At 45.4% G+C, this 26,465-nt stretch overlaps 1 protein-coding gene across 2 annotated transcripts in view; it reads left to right on the plus strand.

The window, feature by feature from the left end:
- Nucleotides 1–26,465, plus strand: part of EGFLAM (EGF like, fibronectin type III and laminin G domains) — a 563,129-nt gene that overhangs the window by 510,106 nt on the left and 26,558 nt on the right. For both annotated transcript variants that reach the window (XM_069221264.1, XM_069221268.1), the window contains exon 18: nt 9,055–9,235. In XM_069221264.1, coding sequence (XP_069077365.1) covers nt 9,055–9,235 — 181 coding nt within the window. The remainder of the gene's footprint in view (nt 1–9,054; nt 9,236–26,465) is intronic.

Raw genomic sequence — 26,465 nt, forward strand, 5'->3', positions numbered from 1 at the left:
CTATTGCTAGCTAGGTGGTATGTGTGAGTGGGGTCCGCCGACTCTGCCACCACAGGCCGCACCCTGCTGGCCCTTGTCCACAAGGGGATTGACGCACACTGTAGGTGGAGCTGACTGTGCTGACAGCGCTCTCACACCCAAGACCCCGAGCCTCTTGGAGCCCCGTGGTCTCACTCACTGCTGCTTCCTCTGACGCTGGTCTGGGCAGCTCGTCTTGATCCTGTACCGGTACCGGTGCTGCTCCTTATCAGGCTGATGGTAGGCCCCGACAATGGGTCTGTTGGGGCTGCCAAAGGGCGCCCGGTTCCTCCCTTCCTCGTTGACAAACTTGTGCAAGAAGGAGGAAATGGTCTCACAGCTCTCCCTCACGCTTTCCTTCCAACTTTCACTGCCGGTCCTGATGGGGATCTGGGGCTGGAGTTGTGGCCGGGGTTAAAGGTGCTTGAGGGGTGCTTCATGCTCACTGCACTAAGGCTGTCTCCCTCCGAGGCTCGGTGGCTATGGGTCTACCTCACGTCTTCCCCATCTTCCCGGCAGTTGAGGCCCCCAGAGACCACCAGAGGTCTGAAAGCTGGGGAGAGCTGGGTGAGCTGGGGAAACCGGGCTGAGCTAAGGGCTAGGGGCTAGAGGTCGCCCCATACACCACACACTCCACTCTGAGCTGAGGCCACATCCCTCAGTGTCTTGGCGTCTGAGCGTACAGTGTCTCCTCTACTGAGCGTGGCACAGCGTCTCCTCCCTTCATACAGCGTCTTCTCAGTTCAGACACATAAATCTTCACTCAGAGGTTTCTTTAGAGGCTAAGGTAGAGGAAACAATGGTAGAGGTAGAGGCAAAACAATGTCTCCTCGAGCATCTACTGCTGCTCCCAAGAAGTGATTTACTCCGACTCCCCTCTGAACACCCATACACCTGTAGGAGGGCACCTTCAGCTCTTTTATCAAAACTGGCAGCACATCACAACAGATGAGTGGGTGTTCAATATTATCCAACATGGTTATTGTCTGGAGCTCAGTTCCACACCTCCAAATATTCATCCTCGCACCCACAAACTCTCACAAGACTTGTAACCTTCTGGACCCAACACTAAATGGTGGAAGTATGTAGAGAATGTGAATCTGCAGCACTACATGCCACAAACAGATGCTTACTGAATAAGTAACATGTTCTCTCCTTTCGATAAACAAAGAGTCCAGATTTTAGTGGGTTTGGAGTATGCTTTGTAAAGTTTACTTATTATCTGGGCAGGAGACTTTAATCAGCCTAAATGTTCCCTAATTCTGGCAACGGTATATGGCTTTGATGACCCCTATGAGTATGACATAAATCTCTTTACGCACTCTTTGTATGTTACTCACCTCAATAAATTAGTGCTTAGAATTGAAATGTACATCATGGCTCCCTCCATCACTGGGGATGATAGTCAACAATATACTTTTATGAGCCGTAGGGGTCAGAGTAACATAGACCACTTATTGGTATCCAGAAATTAAGGACTAGCACCACTTCACTCGGTAATAAGTAAAAGGTGTGTGACAACAATCCCATTAAACTAGCACTCAAGCTGTCCATCCTAGTGGACAATAAGCAAGCCATTGCATATAAATATTCACCAGGAAAGAAATCCATACAGTTCAAGTGGCTGACTTAGAACAATTTCTGTGGGTCCTTTGCATGGTATTAGAGAGAACATTTTTAATGCACATATTGAGATATCTCATTCAAGATCCGAAATGCTAGAGACCAATCTCCTTTCTGTATTCCTCAGTCAAACTATTGGGAAGAGTTCCACTAAAAAGACTAGAAGAATGTTCTGAGTCTAATAACATACTTCCAAATACACAGAATGGTTTTAGAAGGGGTCTAGGCACTGTTGAACAATGCCTTAATCTAAATCTTTTAATTGGTAAATATCTAAATGCCAGGGCAGAAAATCTCTACATGTGTTTTATGGATTTAAGTAGAACGTTCAATGGGGAGGTGGCCAACATGGCTGTCGGAGCGGACACATAGCGCGAAGCTCTGCAGCATGCCCAATAAGAATCCTATCAATCCAATCCCACCCAAGAATACCATGTTAGCCCGAGGTTGCCCTGCAGGGTGCCGGCGCCTGACAGCTCTCTCTCTGATCAACAGGGGCGAGGTGCGGAGACCGATTGCACCCAACCTATGGCCTACTGAGGCGCCAATCTGCTGACTCAGGACTCTCCCTGAGTGATGCCCGCAGCTGCCGCCCAGTCTACAGGGGATGGAGCAACCTGCTGAAATAACCCACAGTGGGGACGCAGTGGCTCGATGCTGGCCTCGCCCGGTTGCCATCGGAGTGTGTGTGGGCCACGGCGAGAACTGGGTCAAAACTGATTTGCATATGGCTCAGTACAAATTGAGAGGGCATGGTGAGCAAAAGAACGATGGATTAAACCCAGATCTTTGACAGAGGTGAGTGGGTGAAAGGTTTCAGGACCCCATCCATCATCCTTTTGTGTTGCGAAAGTATCCCAGTTGGGGCCATCAGATTAGACACTGGCTGCTTGGCCTACCTCACATACATTAATGACACTTTTCCCGATTACTACCAGACATTATATGCAGCAGGACCTGCCCCTGGGCAACTGGTGGCCTTTTTGGATGATCTCCCCCTTATTCAGCTCACCCCACTGCAGATAGCTAAGTTTGACATGCCAATCTGGCTAGAGGAAATTCGTGCTGCACTTGGGCAGATCGCTTGGAGCAAAACGCTGAGTACGGATGGCCTGCAGACTGAATACTAGTCCACCTATTCTGCACTCCTTAGCCAACCTCTGCTAGAGGTATTCAATGAAGCAAGAACTCACAGACAGCCCCTGGACTCCCAACGGGATGACCTCATAGTAGTTCTACCCAGACCAGGACGTGACCCACTTGACGTGCACTCTTACAGGCCACTGTCTTTGCCTAATTTAGATTGTAAAGTGTTAGGTAAAATACTAATGAACAGACTCCTACCCCTGATAAGCACTCTGATCAGATTTTATTCCAGGGTGCAGCACACTTTTAAACATTAGACACTCTTAAGAATTCTCCAAAATACACCACAGGCTGACTGTAATAGAGTGGCAATCTCCTTAGATATTGAGAAGGTCTTCAACACCCTCAGTTGGGAGTTTTTGCTGTATACCCTACGGCGCATGGACATAGCACTTTGAATTCTAACCCCTTAGCCAGAGTAAAAATTGGACAATTAATCTCCAATAGTTTTCCTATATAGACGGACCAGGCAGGGGTGCCTGCTTTTGCTGTAGCTATTTGCAATAGCAATGGAACCTCTTGCCTCCTGTTTACTCCTGTGCACAACACTGAGGGATTCCAGACCTAGACGCACACCACAGTGTGTTGCTTTATGCCGATGATGCATTGATACATCTTCAAAAGGGTGTGGTCTCTCTACTGGATGAAATGGGTGTACTAGGCTTAGGGTAAACTGGACAAAATCTTGTCTGTTGCCTCTTGCCCAGATTCCAACACCCCTGAGAGCCACTCTCCCAACTTATCATTTGCAATGGTGCCATGATTCCTTTAGGTAGTATCCAAATATATCATTACAATGAAGACCTCAAGGAAGGATATTTGGGTTGTGTCATCCGCTCCATCCATGGCTCACTCCCCTTTTGGTGTTCTCTGCTGCTTTCTCACTTAGCTAAGATGCTCATACTCCCTAGGCTGCTGTATTTTTACCATTAGTGCTTCCTATATCCTTCTTTCTTGTACTACATGGATTAATGCTAGAACTGTTGTGGGGAAAAGACCAGCGCCACTTGGCCCAGAGTTCAATACAACACCTGCTAGAAGAGAGAGGATAAGGCATGCCTAACTTTAAATTATATTATGCTGCAGTGCAACTACAGTGGCCCTTACACTGGCTTAGTAATTCCCCTAGTGCAGAAAGAACATCTATACGAGCGAGAATTGGTCCCGACTAGTGTGTATACCTGGCTGTTGGACTGCGCATGCCCCCCATTGAAGAGAAAGGTTTGTGCAGGACCCTAATCCTACCCTACTCCTCTCTAATCCCTTTGGCCTGCATACTAGGCACTGCTGCAAACTTAGCGATGACTGGGGACTTCTTCACTGATGGGTCCTTTATGTGCTTTGATCACATTATGGAGTCTTACACTATTGACCCTGTGCAGTTCTTACCGTATTGTGCCATTTGCCAACTGGTACACACTACCTGGAAATAGGGCGAAGCAGAACCTCCGCTGTCGGCAGTCCTTTAGGTGTTATTGATGGGAGTAGGTCACAGACGCACTATTTCCCTGTTATATGATACCTTCGCCACAAATGCCTAAACTGATGTAGAGGAAATGCTAGCTTGTTGGAACGTGGTCCTTCCTAGGCCCTTACCCCAAATGTTATGGCTGAGAGCCCTTCTACAAGTAAAAGAAATCTCATGTAACCCTAGAATCCAATTTACCCAGTTTAATTATTTGCCTCAAGTATACCCCCAATGTCTTAAACTCATGCTCCCATTGATTACTCCGGAGTGTCTGCGCTGTGGATTTCAAGATGCGGGGTTCTACCATATGGTTTGAGATAGTGCCTGGCAAGGGATAACTGAGACAACAGTCGACCTAGCATGCCATGTATTAACTCCCATGCCTGAATCCTGCATCCTGCCTCCTTGGCCTCCATCCTAAAGCCAAAGGGGACAAACACCTCCATAGGTTTATTGATCGGGATTTGTACTGTTTAAACGGCTCATAGCAATGCAGTGGAAGGCGCCTTCCACACCGGACACCAGTAAATGGCTCCAAGCTCTGCAACATTGGGCCCAAACAGAAGGGGGCATACACCACTCCCTGAGAGACAGGGGGTTGGTCAGCGGGGGCTATGAGATATAGGATGGGTTTGTGGTTAAGATAGAAGCCAAAAACAATACCTGCTCTCTTTGAAAAGGCGACTCAACTCCACTGTAGTTGATCCTCATACATACGGACTAATATACTTACTTCCGGGATTTGCAATGGCTAATCCACACAATTCACGGTGTAGGAGGCTAGCCTGGCTTGTAGTGGGTGACTATGGTTCTTACACCTTATACCAGGTCCAGTTATACCTAATTAGTGAAATATAGACAGTGTCTATAAGCCAGGCACTCCAGAGGTAGCTGTGTCTATAAGCCAGGCACTCTAGAGGTAGCTGTGGGTGATCAGCAAAGGATTATTTAGGGGGCATGCAAAGCTCATGCAATCCCACTTTAGTCACACAGTACTCACACACCTGAAAGAAAATACTCAGTGTTACAAAAATAAAGGTACTTTATTCCAGTGACACAATTGCCAAAAATACCATAGAGAGGGAACACAAACCATATACTATGAAAGTGGAATGCGAGTGTCGGTTTCCCACCTAGGCAAGTGTAGTGTGTAGAGGGTCGTTGGGAGTACTACAAAACCCCAGAGGTAAGTACTATGAACCACTCCAGTGCCCAGTAAAGCAGGAGTAAAACACAGTAACTTTCCCAGAACTCACAATAACATGAGAAAGAAGGTTATGCAAGAACTAGAAGAGACTGCAAGACACCAACCTGGACCTGTGGAAGAAGGGTACGGAGACCAAGAAGCACAGAAGAGTCCAGGGAGAACAGGAGCCCCTGGTAACCCGGATAAAGGTGCAAAAGAAGAACCACCATTGGAGAAGAGCAGTCAGTATTGCACCCAAGAAGATGGATTCGGGTTCCTGGTTAGTGCAAGTGATGTCCCATGCTGGATGGAGGATTACAGTCTGGTTTGTGTCGCTGGAGTCCACCAACAAGCCTTGGCACACGCAAAGCTTGCGGTTAGCGGAAAATGGCGCTGCCTGGGACCAGGTAGATTCTACCCCGGAGGGTAAGTCGATGGGGGCTCTCAGCAACTTAGAGAGCCCACATAAGACCAAACAGAGCGCCCCAGAGTCCTACAGAACGGGGACAAAGGAAGGTGCAAAAGTGGCCCACGCAGCACTACGACAAAGGCTCCCTCGTTGCTGGAGAACCACTCAGGAAGATAATGCCTCGCAGGATAGCATGCTGGGGACCGAAGCCGCAAGATGCATGAAGAACCTCGTGGAAGGATGCCAACAAGCCTTGGCAACTGCAAAACACATGATGCACAGGGGTACTATCCTGCATGGGGAGACAAGCTCTTACCTCCACCAAAGTTGGACAGTTGTAGGTCAGGACCATCGGGACCACTTCAGTCCACCACCTATGATGCAGGATCCACGCACCTCAGCCTGAGAGAGGATCCAAGCAACTGGTCATCGTTGCAGTAGGTGCCTGCTGAAGCAGGGGAGTGACTCCTTCACCCCAAGGGAGATACCCTCGCTCTTTTGGTGCACGCTGAAGACAGGCTTTCCTCAAAGGATGCACGATCGGGAAACAGTTGAAGTTGCAGGTAGGAGCTGAAGATACAATGTTGCAGAAGGTGTCTTGCTTCTTTCTTGCAGTTTGTAGAGTGCCTGGAGGGTCCAGATGCAGTTTCTTTGGTGAGAATTTAAAGTGGAGGATGCAGAGGATTTCTGCTAGGGTCTTGCAATCCGAATGGAGAGACCCTAAATAGCCCTGAAAGGGGGATTGGTCAGCTACACAAGTAAGCACCTATTTGACATCACCTTCTGGCACTGGCCACTCAGATGCTCCCAGAGTTCCCTGCAAACTTGGAATCAAAGATGGCAAAACCCAAGGACCATTAGAGGAGCTCTGAGCACCACCCTTGGGGTGGTGATGGACAGGGGAGTGGTCAGTCCCCTTTCCTTTGTCCAGTTTCACGCCAGAGCAGGGACTAGGGGTCCCTGAACCAGTGTAGACTGGATTATCCAAGGAGGGCACCAAATGTGCCCTTAAAAGCATTTCCAGTGGTTTGGGGAGGCTACCCCTCCCAAGCCTGTAATACCTATTTCCAAAGGGAGAGGGTGTAACACCCCTCTATCAAAGGAAATCCTTTGTTCTGCCCTCCTGGGCTTGAGCTTTTCAAGCAATAGGAGGGCAGAAACCTATCTGTGAGGTGGCAGCAGCTGGGGCTGCCTGGAAAACCTCAAAGGCTGTAATGGCAGTACTGGGGGTCCTCTAAGGAACCCCAAGAGTGCATGGGATTATACAACCAATGCTTGAAAAAGCATGGGGGTATGATTCCTACATGTTTGATACCAAACACACCTATCTTCGGAGTTACCATTATGTAGCTGGACATAGGTAGTGACCTATGTCCAGTACTCACGTAAAATGGCGTCCCGCTCTCACGAAGTCCGGAAAATTGGTCCTAGAGGTCATGGGGACACCTCTGCTAGTGCAGGGGTGCCCTTACACCCAGGTACTTTGCACCCTGCCCTCAGGGCTGGAGGGCCTGCTATAGGGGTGACTTATAAGTGACCTGGTGCAGTGCAAATGGCAGTGAAAGAGTGCATACACTCTTTCACGCAGGCTGCAATGGCAGTCCTACAGAAGCCTTTGCATGAGCTCTCAATTGGTGGCAAAAGATATGCTGCAGCCCAGAGGGATCCCCTGGAACCCCAATGCCCTGGTAGCTAAGTACCATACACTATGGTGCACCAGTATGCCAATTGTGGGTGAAATACTGAGTTTCCAGTATGCAACAACCAAACTTAAAGGAGAGAGAGCATAATCAATAGGGTCCTGGTTAGCAGGATCCCAGTGAATACAGTAAAGCACACTAACATCAGGCAGAAAATGGGGGTAACCATGGCACATTAATTATCTAGACCTCAGATTTTCTGAAAACGGAGAATGGAGAACTCAAAGAGAATCCTGTGTCACTACTATGACCAAGAACAATGAGGCTATTTTCAGGTTTGCCGCCAAGCTTGAGTCAAAGTGAATACCAGATATGCTAAAATTATACAACACGTTTCCGTATCAGCTGCTGCATATCGGGTGGGTATTTGAGGTCTGGGGGTTAACACAACCATTCAAATTTAAGAATATAAGCTTCTTAGAAGGTTGCAGGTGGTTCCAAAGTCAAAACCAAGTGCGATTATTCACATAGAACTTTGTTCACAGCCCATACCAGCACTAATAGAAGTGGGACCCTTGTTGTTATGGCACTCAGTTGGTCCATAAATGATGCCACTCTAACCCTGGACATTATAAGTGACAGTGTGTCGCTAGACTAGGTTTGTAATATACTGTGGCTTTCAGAAATTAAAAGGGCCCAACACATCATAGCAGGTAACAGCTTGAACCTTCGGGAGACCTCGTGCGATATAGCACGAACCTCTAAAATTGTCTTGAACCAATTAGTTAAGTAGAAATCTGAACTAATAACTAACATTAGGAACGAGGTCCTTCTAACAGTTGTGTTATATACATCCTATCAGATGTCTCATGGTCTACAACTGCACATGGGCTGGGTTAACAATTAATACCACATGTTTTTATTGAATAGATTCCTGTTTTCAATATTCCATCATCTGATAGCATTCCCAACGTGGTTACAAGCAGGCACCTTGATTTTAAATGCCCCTGTGGTGACACTACGACTCAATCTACATTGCATGTGATTATGACAGCCCCTTTTCATAAGAGGAGGTCTGTATACATACACAAAGGCATACCAATTCTTGATGGAATTACACGATATAAAGACCAGCTTTGCCATGGCATCGTTCCTTGTGTATGATAAAAACAAGGAAATTAATAAGGACTATAGGATAAATGAAGGCATTTACCAGCAAATAGCGCAGAATGTCCTATTTAAGACTTTACCTTTGCAATTTTAAGTGGTACTCTGTAATTTTAAATATTTTTTACTCATACTTCATTGCGTTTTTAATTGTTGTATTTTAACTTATGTGCTCTTATGATCATATTTTTTTCTGTACTGAAAAAAGATTCATTGAATTGACACTGAATTAAAATATTCAAGATTATTAAATTCAGACAAACTTCAGAATCAAGGTTGTGTCTTACATTCATTATTATCATCACATTATTATAATGGAACTTAAAGGCTTGTCATGTTAACGAAGATGGATTCTGATTACCAAAGACTACTTGTGTCTCTGTTTATCCTTTCACAGATCATCCTAAATGACCGCACCATCCACCTCAAGCAAGGGTTGGCATTTGGAGTAAACCTTGACAATACTGTGCACCCATGTGCGAATGTACCCTGCGCTAACGGAGGCAGCTGTAGGCCAAAACGGGACAGCTATGAGTGTGATTGTCCACTAGGATTTGATGGAAAGCATTGTCAGAAAGGTACGTCACATTTTCATTTCTTTTAAAGTGAAAAAAATGAACATTACATGTTTTCTTTTCCAAGGATAATCAGGATATTTCCCTCTCTTATCCAAGGAAAGAGCTCCAGTACCAGTTCAATGTCCTTTCAAAAGTAATTTATCAAAGTAAATAGGTTCTTAATATAATATTGCAACAATGTAAGAACAAATGCACTGAAAGTGAGCAAAGCTTTGTATGAGAGGCTCCAGATGTCTTTGTGTTTGCTGACTCATTAAGTGAATAAGAATACACTAGAAGTTTCTTGGTGCTGGGACCAAATAACATTTATTGGAATGTCATGTAAAAATATTGGGCTACACATGTAATGTAACAAAATATAATCTAGATACGTATATGTTAACTATATTTAACTTCACATGCACCTAGGCAATATATACATCTTCAAGGTATGTAGATATAGCAGGAACAGTAAGAAGACAAGTTTTATCGGTTGCAAAGAAAATGGGAGCTAGGATATAAATGAGTCATGCTTTGTGAAAGGAGCGACCAGGTAAAGCAGTGCTTAACTTGTAGTGCCTGGGCCCAGGGTATTCCACTGCAGCCAGCACCACCCACAACTCCTGCCACTGGTGCCAAATGGCAAGGCCAGCGTGACCTGCTGTTTATCACATCCAAACAAGTGTGCCATTTTGGACTATTGCGGGTCGCCTCAAGCGGTAGGGATGGCCTGGAACTGCAAGTTTTATCATTTTTAACATATTGCATTGCTAAACAAGCATGCATTACTCACAAAACAGACTGAGAGCACCACCGTGTGGTGTACTCTCATAAAGAAGTGTTGGTGTTTAAAAATAAGTGCCAGTGCTTATCACGTGCAGACACCAGCACAAATAAAGCACTGGGATGAATCGGCAAGTGGAAAACGATGCATGCCTTGACTTGAAACCCATGTAGCCCTTCATGATACCATTATAGATCAACTCTGTGCTGAAATTGTGTCAGAGTTCACTAAAACTGCTGGGACGAGGCAGGAAATAAGCCACCTCAGAGTAAGTCATTTTCTGTATGATTTTGCCTACAGAAGATAAATGATTAGAAGTTAAGGAGGTTGGCAAGGCAAGTGATTTTCTTTTTAAGGGCAACAACCACTGTACTCTTCAAGGGGACGACACTAGAGGAAAAAGATGCAATGCAGATTTTAATGATCCATACAACAATTCCCGGGACCACAGCTTTAAGAACTGAAGTCAGGGAGGTGTATCCCAGGAAGCTTGACTTGAAAACTAATCCAGAGTGATGTGGCTCTGTGACAACACAAATTCTTGCGATCAGGGCTGAGGAGGAGTTCTACTTAGCCCAACCAAGTACCACTTATGAAACCTATTTCAGTGTCTGTCCCTGCATATACCGAATGGATTAGCATGTACTTAGAACTCCTCCCTGTCTTTTTCTTACTATTGCTTGAGGTCATTCAGTTCTTCATTGTAATTGCTAGTAGGAGTTGTCAGTCTGCTGCTGCCAGGTGCTGAGGCAGAGGGTGGGGTCAAGAAGTAATTTTGCCATGCATGCATTAAGTGAATTTGGGCCTTGACTGATCTGGAACAATTAAAGTATTGTGAAGAAAAGTGCTTTCACACTTTGCACACTGGATGCTAAGCGAAGGCAGGAGGAGCTGTTGCCCGGAAGTCATGACTGCCACCTGAGGAAACTCTACCCTCATTTCAGGTAGTAAGAAACATGAGGTTTGACATTCTGTGACACTGTACAGTGCTACATTATCTGAGTGACTTGAGAAACCAGCGTTAAGTCCCACCATTCTGAGCACAAATTAAAATGTTTGGTCAAAATTATTCATACCATAACAAGGACATTTTTTTATCAGCATAATGTTTTTTAAAGTTTCAATATGTAATATGAGTGAAGAATACTAAATGTGAGGTTTTATGTCCCAGCATTTTTGGCTCACATAAATTACATTAATAGGCCAAAAGAGTTCGGTTCTTGGACTAAATCAGGTCATATAAGTAATTGAAATGTGTGACACGTCGGCCAAAATCAGTTTGTTTTAGTCATGTTATGCCAACAGTCACTTGGGAGCGTGAACCAAGATAAGAGCGAGGGACACAATAAGGCGAGAGGGAAAATGGTGAGAAAGGAGAGAAAAAAAAGGAGGCTTGAATTAATGGGAGAACGCAATAACCAGAGATATGAGCTAGAGGGGAGACAGCAAGGAAAAGAAGAGACAGCAGGGGAAAAAGTAAGAAAGATTCAAAGCGAGGTGAGAAGGAGAGGGACAAAAGGAGAAGAGCGAAGTTCAAGTACAGAGGAAGAAACAAGAGAGAGAGAGAAACACTGTAAAAAGGGCAAAGGAAAGAGGGCTGAGTGGGAAGCTTAAAGAGAATAAGGAACGGGAAGAAAAATAGAATGTGCCCAGGGAGGTTAGTGAGTGGAGGAGAGAGAGAAAGACAAAAGCAGAATAGAAAATGTGCAATGGAATAAGAAATGGAAAAGGAGGGGGTGAGTTGAAAGAGGGGGAGCATTGAGACAAAAAGGCGATGGGAGAGTCGGAAGGAGGAACAGACGAAAGGGAAGGAAGGAAGTGAAGGAGGGAGGGAGGAAAAGATTCTAATGAAGCAGAAAGACAAAAAGATGTATATTAGAAAAAAGGGAATAAAAGAGGGAAAACAGAAAAGATCAGAGGTGGTGAGGGGGAGATGGAGTGTGTGAAGTGAGGGAGAGAAAAAGTAGGGGATAGGCATGCGTGAAGGATGGAAGGTGGAAAGCAAACATTGTAAGTAGGGAGGCAACAAAGGAAGGAAAAGAAGATAGAGTGTACAGCAAAGTGAAGGAACAACTCATTTGTGCAATTTTACTACAAACTAGTCAACGTGTGGTGTTGCAATCACAACCAGGAATAGTGCACACTTGTGACTTAATTTTACAGAATTTTCTATAGGACTGAGACATCACCATGGCCATTTCTGAGCACTGTCAAAGTTCCCTTGGGGTCCAGCAGCCTGGAGCCTGAGGGGGGTTGTGGTGGGGATCCTTCAGCTCCTGGTGGAGGGCCCTATTCAGGGGAGAAGGGAGGGTGGGCCAGTAGACTTTCCTTCACCACAGGGTAATATGATGTGGTGGTGTGACACTGGTAGATTTTCATTGAATTTGCCACTTCCTGCAAGAGTGGGAGGAGTTATGTTAGTCTTCAGCCCTGCCCACTGCCAGTGGCAAATGAAGTCTCCTAATCTTTCCTGGGGTAAAACCCAGAAACCATTTAAAAAGGCGTGCAACAATCCATAAGAAGTAATGAGGCAAAAGGCAGAGCTTTTCTGTAAAATCTATGCTGCTAGAAAGGCTATAAGATAGACTAGAAGGGATTGGCAGTCCTTACATCCAGTGCATAATCATTAGCTTTCACTGTTTTAAGAAGGGACATCTGATGAGTTCAACAGTGGTGGACTGAACAAGCAGTTACAGGAAGTGGAAATAAGAAAACTATACAGCTAGATATTCAAAGGAATTAATGCTTCACAATCAGGTTTAATGGCAGAATAGGAACCAGCATTTTAATATGTTCTCTTAACTTCCATATTCTGATATATGTAAATGTAAAAAAAGGCTACCTTTTAATGACCTTCAACTTTATCAATAGGTTTAAACTATTGAACATTTTGGACTTGATGGCAATGTAGAGCGGTCTGCTGGTTGCAAATTAAGGTTTTTGCAAGCCTACTCACTGTTTGTATGGTGTCTAAATTAGAATACCCATCCCTCAAAATAGAACAACCCACAGGTGTTGGTCACCAATCATTCCCGCTTTTTTTGCTATTGTTGCTACTAGAGCTTTTATAACATTGTGAGAGAAAAATGTCCTATGAGTCTTTTTGTCAATAGTGCAGGAGGACAAAAATATTGAGTTGTTCTTGATGCTTAATTAAAGGAATTACCTTTTTCCACTAGTGAGAAGTGAAATTGAATCTTGAATTAATCATGTTGATAATGATAAAGTGTGAAAAGCACATGATTCTAGGAAATTACTTATGTTCAGCCACAATTTCGTAGGATCTTGTTAGAAGTTACTGACAATGTGGGTAAAGTAATATTGGTTGACTATTCTGCAGTAGAGTTTAGGCAAATGTATTATTTAATATTATTTATATAAGGTATGTAGAGAGTAATGACAAAATATGAGGGAGAAAGGATGAGAGAGTGGAGGAGGAAGAATGTCATGTTAGCTGCTGCTCAGAAAGTTCACTGGGCATTATGGCTAGTGCTACTCTTGGAACAGTTGAAGAATTCAAAACAACTCTGTGATTTCAAAATAAAGCACTTTCTTACATTTTTGTATTGCTTGTATTGTTCATAATGATTTATCTAATATTAATAAAGTTTCTGGGTGTTGTTAATAAAACCAACCAAGTGTAACATTCCTCCACAATAGATCTTATACATGATGCATTTTGAAAATTGTAATGGTCCGTCGTCAGGGGATGCAATGATCCTCAAACATTATATATGCAAAGCAATATTTGATCTACCAAGGAAGAAAAATAATACAAATACTATTACTTTCAAGCATTATACTATATTAAGCTAATTAGAAATTTTATTCATTATATGTCCTTATTTCAAATCACCCGATCCTTAGTTTGTCCATTGTTTTTATTCCAGTCCTCAAACTAGCTTAAATAAATCTATTCATGTCAAGGAGATCAATTCCTCTCGATTGTAAATAATACACATAAACAGTAAATCCAAATTGTCTCTTGTTGAAATTCGCTGCATTTTTTTAATTTGACAAATACTGGGGTACATCCATCTGAAGCTTACAATACAGTAGATGATGCTGCTAGTACTCATATTCGACAAAAGGCAGCTAAAAAGCAGTCCCAGTTATTTATCCTCACTCCTACGTTATTTAGATAGACTTTATGAAGGGTGTTCCTTACTTTTCATGCTATACCTTGTACCTGATTTATGGATACAAAATTAATTAAAAAAGATTAGAAAGTAATAAACATCTAGTACTTTGTAAAATACTCTAAATAAATCAGGCGCAAAGTTGGTACAAACATTATCCAGTATGTCTGTGTGATCGTAAAAATCCCTAGGCATCTCTAGCTTACTTTTGTACGGTGATGTCGAGGCAACATTAGGCTGCATCCATTCAGGGCATTTCTCATGTCAGAGTTCAAGCAGTGAGCCTTTGATTCTTTTAATTGTGAAGTTCGACTGCCAGGCTACATTCATAAGACTGCCACACAGGTAGATGGTGAACTCATGTACAAAAGGTAAACACATTGATTTAAAGCCAGTTATTGGGGCATGAGACATCTGAATGCTTCAGACCTGAAAGTTTCAGCTATTCTTTACCTGAATCTGCTAAAGCCGTAAATCCACTTGCATTACTAATAAGGCCCCTAAATGCCTTGGCCCATAATATTACTGCTATGAAGTCTCTACTTCCATGATAAACTTAATAGTGTGGATGCTCCCTGTAGCAAAGGAGCATGAAACACAATGATTAGAGCATGGCTGACAGAAAATGACACAGTGATCCACAAGACTGAAAAATCTTACTCATAGGAAAAAGCACACTCCAAATTTTCTATCAGATCAACAGTTTTTGCATATAGCATAAGTGCTCGCACATGCCATGAAATTATACAGGGTTACTCACACAGTGAAATCTTGCTACTTGCCTTGACTGTTGTATGTACCTATCACAGAAGAACATATGAGTCAGTTCATGTTTTTTCTAAGGCAAAGATATAACCAGCTATTTTATATACCCCATCGTGACCTCTGGGTCCAACCGGCATAATGTTTATTTGAGTTCTGGACAATTGCAATAGGTAGTACATTAAGTAACAATGGGTACTGGTTGTATCAGCATTCTGAGAATGGTGGCAGTGCCCCATTTCTCATCCCTTTTCCACCCTGCCCGCTTCCCTTATGCCAAACCCGAACAAGACCTGGTGGCCCTGACACTGCTGCAGGCCCTGTTGCCAGCGGGCCTCTCCCCGGACCAGAATGAGATATTGCCCATATCTGCCACTAGATGGTCCTGGAGGAAACTCGCTACAGTGCTGGGCGGTGAGATGCTTTATTCTTCTGCACTTCCACTGGCAGACAACTCCTGGCTTTCCATAGCACATGAAGAGCTGGTGAAATGCACATTGCCAACCCACGCTGTACATAAATTTGGGGATCTCTTCCCGGACAAGCATGTGTTTAGTCATATGGAAGACCAGATATTCCACGACACCACATACATGGATCATTTTGTACTACAACGACTTCAGAATGCATTGCGCACCTAGTTCCTCACTTATCTGTTGGCCATGACAAATTCACACCATTGACTTTAATAATTACGGACAGTGACAGGAGCAGACTAATTTCAACAATATTTAACGTTTGCATATACCGCCTACCAGTGAGAGACTCCAAGCTGAGGGATACATGGGAACTAGAGCTGGGACATCCATTAACTGATAAGGTTTGGTATGTATCCTGTGCATGTGACATGTCTCCTTCAACCACCACCATAAACTCCTCCATTATAAATTCCTTCGGAAGGCATACATCACACAGGCAACCAAAGCACAAAGACACACCCGTGGCAGACTTCGCCCATATGACCTGGACCTGCAGTAGGATTGTCCCCTTTTGGAGGGAGGTATTTGACTGACTTGCGCTGATGATAAGTATCGCACTTGTGCGCACTCTGCTGTTGGCTTTGCTGAGTTATGTATTGGATTTACCCAAAACAGTACACCGATTTGTCGCCGTAGTGTTACTGTTGGCCAAGTGCGAGGTAACCATACAGTGGGGAAGTCTACACCCACCCGAGAAAACAGACTTGATCCAAATCCTCCTGTACTGCAACACCACGAATGAGCTATAAGCATCTTTACAACTAGCCACCTCTAGCCATATGGCAACCCTTGCAAACTTACCTTTTGGCACAAGGCTCCCAAGACTCAGCCATCTGACCCATGATGACTGGAATGGCAGGGGATCCCCCATGCCTACCCCCTACCCCACCCTGTACACGGTCGATTGTTCCTGAATATGGACCTCTGTTTGTATTGCAGTCAAGGTTTATTTGTTTCATTGCACATGAACATTGGCCAAGTAGTCACCATAATTGTGATATTTGGTGATCGCAATGAGTAGATATATTATGCATCCTGTATCATTATTTACTGACGGACTCTAGTGACATGTGTCTGTGTGGCATGATTCAAAACATGATAAGGAAAGTTTTTTTTTTTTTTTTTATATGTAAAAAGTAACGATAGGTACTTTTTTGATTTACCACAAAAAGACAGCTGGTTGGTGGTACAATACAGGTTTGATCATTGCTTGCTTGAAATTGGATCTTTAAAGTGGGGAGTGATAATCAAATTTTTGGGGCCAGATGTAGGTAGAAAAGGGTTTGCGACTCGCAAATTGCGAGTCGCAAACCCATATGCAGAATGGTGTCCCTGACACCATCTGTGAATCGCAAGGAGGTCGCAAAGACCCACCTCATTAATATTAATGAGGTGGATCGCAATTTGCGACCCCCTTGCGATTCCCTGCACTCACAGGGATGGTGGCCTGCTGGAGACAGGAGACGTGTGAAGCTACTACAGTACCACAAGTGTCACTGGCACAATATCATAAGAAAACACAATACACAGTTATACTAAAAATAAAGGTACTTTATTTTTATGACAATATGCCAAAGTATCTTAGAGTGTACCCTCAGTGAGAGGATAGGAAATATACACAAGATATATATACACAATAGCAAAAATATGCAGTATAGTCTTAGAAAACAGTGCAAACAATGTATAGTTACAATAGGATGCAATGGGGACACATAGGGATAGGGGCAACACAAACCATATACTCCAAAAGTGGAATGCGAACCACGAATGGACCCCAAACCTATGTGACCTTGTAGAGGGTCGCTGGGACTATTAGAAAATAGTGAGAGTTAGAAAAATAACCCTCCCCAAGACCCTGAAAAGTGAGTGCAAAGTGCACTAAAGTTCCCCAAAAGACAAAGAAGTCGTGTTAGAGGAATAATGCAGGAAAGACACAAACCAACAATGCAACAACTGTGGATTTCCAATCTAGGGTACCTGTGGAACAAGGGGACCAAGTCCAAAAGTCACAAGCAAGTCGGAGATGGGCAGATGCCCAGGAAATGCCAGCTGCGGGTGCAAAGAAGCTTCGACTGGACAGAAGAAGCTGCGGTTTCTGCAGGAACGAAAAGGGCTAGAGACTTCCCCTTTGGTGGACGGATCCCTTTCGCTGTGGAGAGTCGTGCAGAAGTATTTTCCCACGGAAAGAACGCCAACAAGCCTTGCTAGCTGCAAATCGTGCGCTTAGCGTTTTTGGACGCTGCTGTGGCCCTGGAGGGACCAGGAGGTCGCAAATTGGACCAGGAGAGAGAGGGGACGTCGAGCAAGACAAGGAGCCCTCTCAGCAGCAGGTAGCACCCGGAGAAGTGCCAGAAACAGGCACTACGAGGATGCGTGAAACAGTGCTCACCCGAAGTTACACAAAGGAGTCCCACGTCGCCGGAGACCAACTTAGAAAGTCGTGCAATGCAGGTTAGAGTGCCGTGGACCCAGGCTTGGCTGTGCACGAAGGATTTCCGCCGAAAGTGCACAGGGGCCGGAGTAGCTGCAAAAGTCGCGGTTCCCAGCAATGCAGCCCAGCGAGGTGAGGCAAGGACTTACCTCCACCAAACTTGGACTGAAGAGTCACTGGACTGTGGGGGTCACTTGGACAGAGTTGCTGGATTCGAGGGACCTCGCTCGTCGTGCTGAGAGGAGACCCAAGGGACCAGTAATGCAGCTTTTTGGTGCCTGCGGTTGCAGGGGGAAGATTCCGTCGACCCACGGGAGATTTCTTCGGAGCTTCTGGTGCAGAGAGGAGGCAGACTACCCCCACAGCATGCACAGACAGGAAAACAGTCGAGAAGGCGGCAGGATCAGCGTTACAGAGTTGCAGTAGTCGTCTTAGCTACTTTGTTGCAGGTTTGCAGGCTTCCAGCGCGGTCAGCAGTCGATTCCTTATCAGAAGGTGAAGAGAGAGATGCAGAGGAACTCGGCTGAGCTCTTGCATTCGTTATCTAAAGTTTCCCCAGAGACAGAGACCCTAAATAGCCAGAAAAGAGGGTTTGGCTATTTAGGAGAGAGGATAGGCTAGCAACACCTGAAGGAGCCTATCACAAGGAGTCTCTGACGTCACCTGGTGGCACTGGCCACTCAGAGCAGTCCAGTGGGCCAGCAGCACCTCTGTTTCCAAGATGGCAGAGGTCTGGAGCACACTGGAGGAGCTCTGGACACCTCCCAGGGGAGGTGCAGGTCAGGCGAGTGGTCACTCCCCTTTCCTTTGTCCAGTTTCGCGCCAGAGCAGGGGCTAAGGGGTCCCTGAACCGGTGTAGACTGGCTTATGCAGAATTGGGCACATCTGTGCCCAAGAAAGCATTTCCAGAGGCTGGGGGAGGCTACTCCTCCCCTGCCTTCACACCATTTTCCAAAGGGAGAGGGTGTAACAACCTCTCTCAGAGGAAGTCCTTTGTTCTGCCATCCTGGGACAAGCCTGGCTTGACCCGAGGGGGGCAGAAACCTGTCTGAGGGGTTGGCAGCAGCAGCAGCTGCAGTGAAACCCCAGGAAAGGCAGTTTGGCAGTACCAGGGTCTGTGCTACAGACCACTGGGATCATCGAATTGTGCCAACAATGCCAGGATGGCATAGAGGGGGCAATTCCATGATCTTAGACATGTTACATGGCCATATTCGGAGTTACCATTGTGAAGCTACATATAGGTAGTGACCTATATGTAGTACGCGCGTGTAATGGTGTCCCCGCACTCACAAAGTTCAGGGAATCGGCCCTGAACAATGTGGGGGCACCTTGGCTAGTGCCAGGGTGCCCTCACACTAAGTAACTTTGCACCTAACCTTTACCAGGTAAAGGTTAGACATATAGGTGACTTATAAGTTACTTAAGTGCAGTGTAAAATGGCTGTGAAATAACGTGGACGTTATTTCACTCAGGCTGCAGTGGCAGGCCTGTGTAAGAATTGTCAGAGCTCCCTATGGGTGGCAAAAGAAATGCTGCAGCCCATAGGGATCTCCTGGAACCCCAATACCCTGGGTACCTCAGTACCATATACTAGGGAATTATAAGGGTGTTCCAGTAAGCCAATGTAAATTGGTAAAATTGGTCACTAGCCTGTTAGTGACAATTTAGAAAGAAATGAGAGAGCATAACCACTGAGGTTCTGGTTAGCAGAGCCTCAGTTAGGCACTACACAGGGAACACACACATATAGGCCACAAACTTATGAGCACTGGGGTCCTGACTAGCAGGGTCCCAGTGACACATAACAAACATACTGAAAACATAGGGTTTTCACTATGAGCACGGGGCCCTGGCTAGCAGGATCCCAGTGAGACAGTGAAAACACCCTGACATACACTCACAAACAGGCCAAAAGTGGGGGTAACAAGGCTAGAAAGAGGCTACTTTCTCACACAACCCCCCCCCAAACGAAGGATAATAAGGCTAACCTTGGCCAGTTGAGACTTTATTGTCTAAGTGGTGATAAGTAGAGAGTAGCTCTGCAATAGACTGGTTACTCCCTTTATCATCCACTATATGGTTACTTCCCTGTGGGGATGTAAACCACCCTGTTTGAAGTTTTTTAGCTAAGCAACAATGTGAAGATGTATTATCAGAGTTTCTATCAGTAAGTTTTAGTTTAGAGCAGTGGGAATTGTCCACTGAACCTATTTGTAGTGATGGAAATGCCAGACAGGGATGCTGTCTCAGAAAAGCCATAGCTGGGCAAAAACTTTGTTCATATGGCTGGAAGAGAGAACAGGGATGCTGTTTCTCTTGGGTTGGAGCAGGGCAGGGATGCTGTCCTATGAGCTCCACACTAGGGCAGGGATGCTGTCCTAAGTGTTGTGAGGCAGTGCAGAGTTTCTGCACCAACGTTTCTCTGGGAGGGTTGGAGGGATGCTCCATGTTAACTAAAATGGTGCTGTTTTTTTCACCAATGTTAGTTATCCCACAGAGAGGTACTTCTACCTCAGGGAGTACAGTTTTGCCAACTGATGATTCCCTTGGAACAGGTGCCACCCCAGGAGAGGTTTCTCCCACCACAGGAATGGTATCCTGAATGGTAGGGTGGTTAGGGGATACTGTGATACCCTTTTTACCTGTTGGTGGAGAGGGATCCTGAGTTTTCAGGCCTTCTCTCCTTTGCTTTTTCATTTCAGTAGAAATGAGAGGGAACAATTCCTCAGGGATGCCCAGCATGGCTGCATGGGCATAAAACTCTACATCAGCCCAACCTGAGGCCTCTAGGTCATTACCTAAGAGACAGTCTACAGGTAAGCTAGGTGATACCACCACCTGCTTAGGGCCAGTAACTCCACCCCAACTAAACTGAATTATAGCTAAGGGAAGAAACTTAGTGGAGTTATGGACATCAATAATCTTATACTGTTGTCCAATGATGTGTTGTTCAGGATGCACTAGGTTTTCAGTCACCAAAGTGATACTGGTACCTGTGTCCCTGTAGGCCAAGGCCTCAACACCATTTATTGAAACTGTCTGCCTGTACTTATCCATTGTAAGGGGACAAGCAGCCAGTGTGGCAAGGCCAATGCCACTAGGTGTGAGAGAAACTGTCTTGGGAGTGACTACCCCAGTTTCTACTATGGACCCATAAGTGAACCCAACTACACCCTTAACTTGACTGTTGCCAGCAGTCCCACCACTAGTACCACTACTTCTAGGGGCACTAGAGCTTGATGTATTAGTGGTGGTAGGCTCAGGGGGTTTACCTGGACAGGACTTATCCCCTGGCCTATGGCCTCTATTTTTACACACAAAGCACCAAGGCTTTTTAAATTGTGTAGGTTGAGAAGAAGAGGAAGAATTTGTTTTATCCCCACCCCCTGAAGAGTGTTTAAGATTTGAAGTGGGATCTTTGGTTTTACCTTTATCCCCATGCTTATCTTGAGATTTTTCACCATCTTTCTTCTTAATGTTCTCTTTGTCACCACCTGTATGAACTTTTCTGTTCACCCTTGTTCTGACCCATTTGTCTGCCTTCTTTCCCAATTCTTGGGGAGAGGTCAGATCAGAGTCCACCAAGTACTGGTGCAACAAATCAGACACACAATTATTAAGAATATGCTCTCTCAGGATCAAGTTATAGAGGCTGTCATAATCAGTAACTTTACTGCCATGTAACCACCCCTCCAAGGCCTTCACTGAATGGTCAATGAAATCAACCCAGTCTTGTGAAGACTCCTTTTTGGTCTCTCTGAACTTTATCCTGTATTGTTCAGTGGTTAAGCCATAACCATCCAGGAGTGCATTCTTAAGAACTTGGAAATTATTAGCATCATTTTCTTTCACAGTAAGGAGCCTATCCCTACCTTTTCCACTAAATGATAGCCATAGGATAGCAGCCCACTGCCTTTGAGGGACATCCTGTACAACACAGGCCCTCTCAAGTGCAGCAAACCACTTGTTAATGTCATCCCGCTCCTTATAAGGGGGAACTATCTTGTGCAGATTCCTGGAATCATGCTCTTTTACAGGATGACTATGGGGAATACTGCTGCTGCCTCCATGGGTTTCTAAACCCAACTTCTGTCTTTCCTTCTCTAGTTCAAAAGACTGTCTATCCAAATCCAGCTGTTGCTTTTTAAGCTTCAGTCTGGTTTGTTCCACCCTCAACTTATTGAGTTCCCTCTCTAACATTCTGTCATCAGGGTTGGTGGGAGGGACATTCCTAGATACAGAGGTATGATGGGAATGAACAGAAGGAGACCTGTCCCTTACAGAAGCCACCCTAACAGCTTGGCTAACAGAAACATTACTACCAGTATGGTGAGAATAAATGCTTTTGCTATGATGTGAGACAACACTATTTGTATGGTGTGGCTCATCATCATTACCAACTATGCTAGACTGTCTAGTTATGGGCAGGCTAGGAAGTTTCTTTCCTGAATCTTTTCCTGGGGGAGTCCCTGAATCAGATTGGGAACTATTAGGTACTTTTTCAACAGATGGGGCACCTATAGCCTTATCTTGTTCTCTAAGCATGTTAATTAACAGTTCCAAGGAAGGATTCTTCCCTACACTCAAACCTCTCTCTATGCAGAGACTCCTTGCTCCTTTCCAGCTAAGGTGATCATATGCAAGTTTGGACAGATCAACATTTTGGCCTGTGCCAGACATTTTTAGAGAGAGTTAAAGTGATAGAAAAAGAGAAAAAAGTTTTCAGAACTTTTTAGAAAGACAGAAAAAAACTTTTTAAACTTTTAAGAACTTTTTGAAAGTTTAGAAGTACTTTTCAGCACTTAGAAAAGAGTGAAAAGAGGAAATGCAAAACTTTTTGGCTATGTGTATATACACTGACCTTGTTTTGTATATTTTTCTCTTATGAAAAGTACAATGACAAGAGTGGTAAGTAGTCTCAAAGCACTTATCCCACCGCTGCACAACCAATGTAGGAGGCTGGACTGGCTTGTAGTGAGTACCAAGGGGTACTTGCACCTTGCACCAGGCCCAGTTATCCCTTATTAGTGTATAGGGTGTCTAGCAGCTTAGGCTGATAGATAATGGTAGCTTAGCAGAGCAGCTTAGGCTGAACTAGGAGACGTGTGAAGCTACTACAGTACCACAAGTGTCACTGGCACAATATCATAAGACAACACAATACAGTTATACTAAAAATAAAGGTACTTTATTTTTATGACAATATGCCAAAGTATCTTAGAGTGTACCCTCAGTGAGAGGATAGGAAATATACACAAGATATATATACACAATAGCAAAAATATGCAGTATAGTCTTAGAAAACAGTGCAAACAATGTATAGTTACAATAGGATGCAATGGGGACACATAGGGATAGGGGCAACACAAACCATATACTCCAAAAGTGGAATGCGAACCACGAATGGACCCTAAACCTATGTGACCTTGTAGAGGGTCGCTGGGACTATTAGAAAATAGTGAGAGTTAGAAAAATAACCCTCCCCAAGACCCTGAAAAGTGAGTGCAAAGTGCACTAAAGTTCCCCAAAAGACAAAGAAGTCGTGTTAGAGGAATAATGCAGGAAAGACACAAACCAACAATGCAACAACTGTGGATTTTCAATCTAGGGTACCTGTGGAACAAGGGGACCAAGTCCAAAAGTCACAAGCAAGTCGGAGATGGGCAGATGCCCAGGAAATGCCAGCTGCGGGTGCAAAGAAGCTTCGACTGGACAGAAGAAGCTGCGGTTTCCTGCAGGAACGAAAAGGGCTAGAGACTTCCCCTTTGGTGGACGGATCCCTTTCGCTGTGGAGAGTCGTGCAGAAGTGTTTTCCCGCCGAAAGAACGCCAACAAGCCTTGCTAGCTGCAAATCGTGCGCTTAGCGTTTTTGGACGCTGCTGTGGCCCTGGAGGGACCAGGAGGTCGCAAATTGGACCAGGAGAGAGAGGGGACGTCGAGCAAGACAAGGAGCCCTCTCAGCAGCAGGTAGCACCCGGAGAAGTGCCAGAAACAGGCACTACGAGGATGCGTGAAACGGTGCTCACCCGAAGTTACACAAAGGAGTCCCACGTCGCCGGAGACCAACTTAGAAAGTCGTGCAATGCAGGTTAGAGTGCCGTGGACCCAGGCTTGGCTGTGCACGAAGGATTTCCGCCGGAAGTGCACAGGGGCCGGAGTAGCTGCAAAAGTCGCGGTTCCCAGCAATGCAGCCGAGCGAGGTGAGGCAAGGACTTACCTCCACCAAACTTGGACTGAAGAGTCACTGGACTGTGGGGGTCACTTGGACAGAGTTGCTGGATTCGAGGGACCTCGCTCGTCGTGCTGAGAGGAGACCCAAGGGACCGGTAATGCAGCTTTTTGGTGCCTGCGGTTGCAGGGGGAAGATTCCGTCGACCCACGGGAGATTTCTTCGGAGCTTCTGGTGCAGAGAGGAGGCAGACTACCCCCACAGCATGCACAGACAGGAAAACAGTCGAGAAGGCGGCAGGATCAGCGTTACAGAGTTGCAGTAGTCGTCTTAGCTACTTTGTTGCAGGTTTGCAGGCTTCCAGCGCGGTCAGCAGTCGATTCCTTATCAGAAGGTGAAGAGAGAGATGCAGAGGAACTCGGCTGAGCTCTTGCATTCGTTATCTAAAGTTTCCCCAGAGACAGAGACCCTAAATAGCCAGAAAAGAGGGTTTGGCTATTTAGTAGAGAGGATAGGCTAGCAACACCTGAAGGAGCCTATCACAAGGAGTCTCTGACGTCACCTGGTGGCACTGGCCACTCAGAGCAGTCCAGTGTGCCAGCAGCACCTCTGTTTCCAAGATGGCAGAGGTCTGGAGCACACTGGAGGAGCTCTGGACACCTCCCAGGGGAGGTGCAGGTCAGGGGAGTGGTCACTCCCCTTTCCTTTGTCCAGTTTCGCGCCAGAGCAGGGGCTAAGGGGTCCCTGAACCGGTGTAGACTGGCTTATGCAGAATTGGGCACATCTGTGCCCAAGAAAGCATTTCCAGAGGCTGGGGGAGGCTACTCCTCCCCTGCCTTCACACCATTTTCCAAAGGGAGAGGGTGTAACACCCTCTCTCAGAGGAAGTCCTTTGTTCTGCCATCCTGGGACAAGCCTGGCTTGACCCCAGGGGGGCAGAAACCTGTCTGAGGGGTTGGCAGCAGCAGCAGCTGCAGTGAAACCCCAGGAAAGGCAGTTTGGCAGTACCAGGGTCTGTGCTACAGACCACTGGGATCATCGAATTGTGCCAACAATGCCAGGATGGCATAGAGGGGGCAATTCCATGATCTTAGACATGTTACATGGCAATATTCGGAGTTACCATTGTGAAGCTACATATAGGTAGTGACCTATATGTAGTACGCGCGTGTAATGGTGTCCCCGCACTCACAAAGTTCAGGGAATTGGCCCTGAACAATGTGGGGGCACCTTGGCTAGTGCCAGGGTGCCCTCACACTAAGTAACTTTGCACCTAACCTTTACCAGGTAAAGGTTAGACATATAGGTGACTTATAAGTTACTTAAGTGCAGTGTAAAATGGCTGTGAAATAACGTGGACGTTATTTCACTCAGGCTGCAGTGGCAGGCCTGTGTAAGAATTGTCAGAGCTCCCTATGGGTGGCAAAAGAAATGCTGCAGCCCATAGGGATCTCCTGGAACCCCAATACCCTGGGTACCTCAGTACCATATACTAGGGAATTATAAGGGTGTTCCAGTAAGCCAATGTAAATTGGTAAAATTGGTCACTAGCCTGTTAGTGACAATTTAGAAAGAAATGAGAGAGCATAACCACTGAGGTTCTGGTTAGCAGAGCCTCAGTGAGACAGTTAGGCACTACACAGGGAACACACACATATAGGCCACAAACTTATGAGCACTGTGGTCCTGACTAGCAGGGTCCCAGTGACACATAACAAACATACTGAAAACATAGGGTTTTCACTATGAGCACGGGGCCCTGGCTAGCAGGATCCCAGTGAGACAGTGAAAACACCCTGACATACACTCACAAACAGGCCAAAAGTGGGGGTAACAAGGCTAGAAAGAGGCTACTTTCTCACACTGCTCTAAAAAAATATTTTTGGCGCCATTCACAAAGGGGAAGGGGTCCCCTGGGGACCCCTTCCCTTTTGCGAATGGGTTAGCACCCACTTCACATTGGTGCTAACTGCGAATTGCTTTTTGACCGCGTTCACTGTCACAAAGCAATTCTGCATCGCAGTGCGACTCACAAATAGGAAGGGGAACACCCCTTCCTATTTGCGAGTCGCATTCCCATTTTGCGAGTCGGTACCGATTCACAAAATGGGAATGTGTATCGCGATGTGCGTTTTGCATGGCGCAAACTGCGAATTTCGCAGTTTGCGCCATGCAAAACGGTTCCTACATCTGGCCCTTGGTGTAACTTTCTTTTTTCCTATGTTCTTTTTTGTTTTCAGCGAGATGCGGTCATGTTGCTTCAATGGAAAATATTTTCAATTTGAAATATTCTAGACCTTATGAGAGGGTTGCTTAAACTAGATGGTAACTGTCAACCCCAAAGACAAAATAATGGGCACTGACGATGGACACATTTGGTTTCTCCCCCACTGAGTAAATAGTCTACATTTTTTGTAAAAATTATGTGTATCACTGATGGTAGTAATGTAGGCAAAACCATGTGCCAAGTGAATATTCCTATAC

Source organism: Pleurodeles waltl, chromosome 1_1, assembly GCF_031143425.1.
Source record: "Pleurodeles waltl isolate 20211129_DDA chromosome 1_1, aPleWal1.hap1.20221129, whole genome shotgun sequence".
Lineage (NCBI taxonomy): Eukaryota > Metazoa > Chordata > Amphibia > Caudata > Salamandridae > Pleurodeles > Pleurodeles waltl.